The sequence below is a fragment of the Primulina tabacum genome, chromosome 5 (assembly GCF_025594145.1).
Source record: "Primulina tabacum isolate GXHZ01 chromosome 5, ASM2559414v2, whole genome shotgun sequence".
In the NCBI taxonomy this organism is placed as follows: Eukaryota; Viridiplantae; Streptophyta; class Magnoliopsida; order Lamiales; family Gesneriaceae; genus Primulina; species Primulina tabacum.
The window spans coordinates 30,638,168-30,642,625 of record NC_134554.1 but is presented as its reverse complement, the minus strand read 5'-3'; the positions used below and the strand labels follow the sequence as shown (position 1 = coordinate 30,642,625).

General features: G+C 35.2%; 1 protein-coding gene across 12 annotated transcripts; it reads left to right on the top strand.

The window, feature by feature from the left end:
- The first annotated feature begins 780 nt into the window (after positions 1–780).
- Positions 781–3,974, top strand: LOC142547414 (uncharacterized). 12 transcript variants are annotated; one of them, XM_075655704.1, is made up of 8 exons: positions 781–1,430; positions 1,994–2,103; positions 2,200–2,278; positions 2,403–2,527; positions 2,772–2,852; positions 2,930–3,016; positions 3,264–3,317; positions 3,533–3,974. In XM_075655704.1, the coding sequence occupies exons 2-8, from the start codon at positions 2,053–2,055 to the stop codon at positions 3,803–3,805; spliced, it is 750 nt and encodes a 249-aa protein (XP_075511819.1). In that variant the 5' UTR covers positions 781–1,430; positions 1,994–2,052; the 3' UTR covers positions 3,806–3,974. The 12 variants fall into 12 exon arrangements, with proteins under 12 accessions (XP_075511819.1, XP_075511818.1, XP_075511817.1 ...); XM_075655703.1 differs by having other exon boundaries at positions 1,980–2,103; XM_075655702.1 differs by lacking the exon at positions 1,994–2,103 and having other exon boundaries at positions 2,939–3,010.
- Positions 3,975–4,458: the final 484 nt, after the last annotated feature.

Here is a 4,458-nt window from a genome sequence, read left to right as displayed (position 1 = left end):
TAGAACGAACATCAGATGTGAAGTACATGTCATAGAATACCCTCTTGAACTCCTCCCAAGTCAACGTCGCCATATTCACTCCTCGCTCTGCTCCCTCCCACCATAAGGAAGCGTCGCCCTTCAACAGATAAATAGTACAGAAAACTCGGTCAGCGTCCGCCATGTCCATGTTGTGAAAAATCACCTCTAAAGATCAAATCCATCCCTTAGCAACAAATGGATCAGTAGTGCCATGAAACTCATCGGGGTGCATTATCCTAAAACGCTCATAAACTGGCTCTGGTCTAACACTTGCTCCATCCCCTACATGTTGCTCAAAAAACGGGCCATACTGGCTAGTACACGGGCACTAACATCCTGACCTGGTGGAGGCTATGGAACCTCCTCCTCCTGTCTAACCTCATCAGTCCTACGCAAAATCCATCTAGGAGGAATCTCTGTACACATCGTCCAACCACGTAACCAATATGCATTTAAAATTTTTCATGCAGTATGCAACTAACATGTATATCATGTATCATATAATCATTTAAAGAATTTTAAGCATATCTACATATATGAAAGCACAAAAAAGTTGAAATGGGCCTGTACGGTGGCCGGTCACCAAAAATATACGTGTGTTGTTCTGGGCCCTCCACCGCAACAAACAAAATAAAGAAACCTGTGGGCCCGGTTGAAAAGGCTGAGCTCCTCTTTTTTCTTTTCCTTCTTTCTAACATTCTCTTCACTTGTTTATTATTTCTTGAGTTCAGAATCAATACCGGTTGAAACCTGTAAACTTTTTTTTTTCCCCACTGTGTTTAGTATTTGACGGTTGTTTCCGGATTAAGCTCTAGGTTAGTTACTGGGAGCTTCAAGATGCACCCTTTTAGAATTCTGAAATTAAAATTAGAAATTACTTTATCAATCTTCTCTATTCACTGCGACTCTTCTTTCATGTTTCATTTGTTTCTAACGAAGCAACCATATAGGGTTATTTCATGATGATTAAACGTTTTTGCTGTTCAACTTCTAAGTTTTTTCCCGCAGGAATTGCTGTTATTTTGCTATTCGGAGAAATTACTTTCATCTGTGTTGAGTGGGTTTTCAGGAGAGCTGTTTATGCTATTAGACCTCTATAGTAGCCTCTTCAGAGCAAATAAAATTTACTTATTTTGTGAAAAAAAATTCGGTCGCACGGTTCAAATGTAGGTTTGGAACTTGTACATCCGTCAATGGATCAGATTCTTCCAAGAAAGCAGAGAAGCTGGTTTAGAATAATGTGATGGTTTAGAACACCTCTATTCCACAGGTTTTGTAAGCAATACAGTTCAATCTAGATTTATATATATATGCCAAGCCCAACTACACCGCCATCCAGGGTTCATTCTTTCGTACGAAGTTTGTGGAAGCGCTATCCAATGGATATTACGCACAAATCGGAATCTCCGGTACGCCAAATTCCTTTTCTGCATGAGAAATTCATCGTTTGATTTTCACAATGTGCTTTCTATTCGATAAAATTTTTGTAACGAATAGTTCGATTCAATGTTCTGATTTTTCAAGTGGTTTGCGTTTCCAATATCGCATATATTTTCAGTTTCTTTGATCAAATCTGATAAGATGCAATAAAGTTTGGTCGTTATAGACGATGTGATATGGAATTGCTTATATGTGATTGAGTTGCGTTGCTGATATTTTGTACTATTATATGTTTGAAGCAAGAAGGTATAACAATACTTTATTCAGTAACTCACTGTAAAAGAGTTTCTGCAGTCAATTGCTTCTATTCTTAATAAGTTCGTGAGAATTTCAGTAGTTGATTGTTAGAATAATGCATTATTACGAGACTGTAGAAATAAGCATTCTCAGAAGTAACTTCTTTTGTTGTGCGCTCAGAGCTCTCAAATTAACTCTTTTTTGGTTGTCAAACTGTATGTATGAATTTCGGAATCCAGACCTGCTATTTCATATAATGATTTCCTTCTCTCTTTAAATAGTCATGGTTATCTAGGTATGCTAGCTTGAGCTATCTTACCTGTCCTTGAGGAACATAAAAGAGATAATTAGAAGATGAGATTTGTGGCCAGAGCTGATATGTCCTTAAGTATTATTCCCTTGCATGTATGAAAAATTGTTGCTCTATTTCTACCAGGTTTAATGCAAAAAATGTTAGAAAATGCTTGTTTATCTTAACTTTGTTTGAATAAAAATATTTAGGTAGGAAGAAGTAAACCTTCATGTGGAGAAGTTGTGGATGCTGTTTCATGTGGATCCCTCAATCTGAGGGAACCTAATGGTAAATGTAGCTGCTTTTTCAACAATGATGTGCTCATGTTAGTTGTTGTGCAAAATATTTTTGTTAGAAATATAGTTGCTGACTTGAGAACTTCTTCACTTACATTCCAAGTTAAATCTTCCAGGTGCTTCAACTGGACATCCTGAAATCAATAAAGGCATTTCTGGGGTTGTAAAAAGGTTCAAGCAGAGGAGAAGCCGAACCAATAACCATGCGTCAGACAGCCTTTCTGATATTGATGATGCTGAGGTATATGCTTCAATAATTCATACCCATCCATTTTGCTTACGTTCTACCACTTTAGTTAAATGTATGCATCCATTTTTACAATTGCTCATGTTCAATTGCATTTTGTCTCTTTGATAAATTCTTCTTTTATATCTAAGCCTTTTGAAAGTCTCTTTCCAATAAATCATTAAATTCAAGTTCTATTGGTGCCTATTTCTGGATTAATGTCAGCATTTGACTGGTCCTTACATTTAATGCTGTTTAGGTTAGTAGATATCTCAACACCAAGGAGGAGATGCTTTATAAAAGGATGTTATGGGAAGCTATCAATGGAAAATATGTAAATGTAATTTCTCATTCCTTCTTCTCTGCTTTTATTCTTTTTCGCTGCCAATTTACATATCTGATAAATTTCTCCCAAAGAAACAGGAGAAGGCAGCTGAAAGAAAGAAAGGTGCCCCACTCAAGAAAGCTGCTAAAACCATGGAGAAAGTGAAGTCAACAGTTAGTTTATGCTTAACGATGATATTTTTCATAGTTTGGAGCTCCATTCTATGATTGCTATGTAATTCATGATAAATGCTCTATGAATAAAAAAAAATGGAATCTAAAGAAGTTGCAATCTTATGATATATTCATGGAATTAGATTAAATATCATGATGCTTATATATTTTTACTTGGATTGCGGTGGTTTGTGGATTGTGTTTTTTGCCAGTTTTTATTATGTTACGAGTATGACAGAATTCTTTTCTTCAGAGGCGAAGTTCAAGAATTAACTATGAAGCTTTGAAAATTCTAAATGAAGAATTGGTAAGCATGCTTTTTTATTTTCAAAATAGTCTTCAATCGCCAAGTAATTCTGGTAATGCATTACTTTATTTATTTAATTTGTATACCAGTAAAGCTCGTCGGCATGTCTGAGTTTTAAACAAAGAATGCACATGCAACATGCTTGAGTAAACATATCGTTAGACGTTTAAAAAAAGGAACGATCATTTACTCATACACAACTGATAAAATTGTAGGAACACGGTTCCAAGGCATCTCAATCTCATATCATCACTGCAGATTCTTGTGCTTTTAGAAGTGACCACACGCCAAGCCTCGAAATGAATGGATCTAATGAAAGTAATGACAGTGGTTTCCAGCCAGAGATGAGTTACGACGAAGAGAATGAAACATCTGCCCCTCATACTGGTGATTTCTATGGTCAATATGGAGATGAACATGACACTGGTGATTTTTATAATCGATATGGAGATGAAAATCACAGCGACGATTATTTTTTGTTCGATTAGGATGAAGTCTTTTGGAAAAATTAGTTGGACTGGCGGTACCATTAAGCATACGATTTAATTGTTGATATGGTATGGGTGAGTAGCTATCATGCACAAATTCTACTAGAATGGTGTACTCGTTATCATAATTTGTCAGATACGTCCTGCATACTGATGTTTGATAAATACATATCGAAACCTTGAACATGCAAAAATAGAGATATTCGTCAGATCAAATGTGGTGGTGATCATATTTTTTTTACAATATCCAACGATATTATGTCTTGTCAGCGATGATACTTTTAGAGCCAACTTTTAGTTATTATATAGTTATTGCCGACAGTAAACGTAAATTTTATAAAAAATGAAAATTAAGTATGACATTAGAATCTTTGAAAGAGATGACATAGATTATAAAACTCAAATCCTCGGCATTATTAATATATAATTATATGGTGGTAAAACTGTAAAACTATCTTATATGTTTATTTTATTTTCATACTCTAAATTTCTTTTGATTTGTTTTTACTCTTCCTTCCATGCAGTATTGGCATGGTGCAAAACATGTGAGTAATTTTATAGTGTCAACATTAATTTGACAACGTCATAAAAATATATAGCTATAAAAAGAGTAAAAAACAATAAAAAAGCAAAATGACGGGATCAAGACTCCA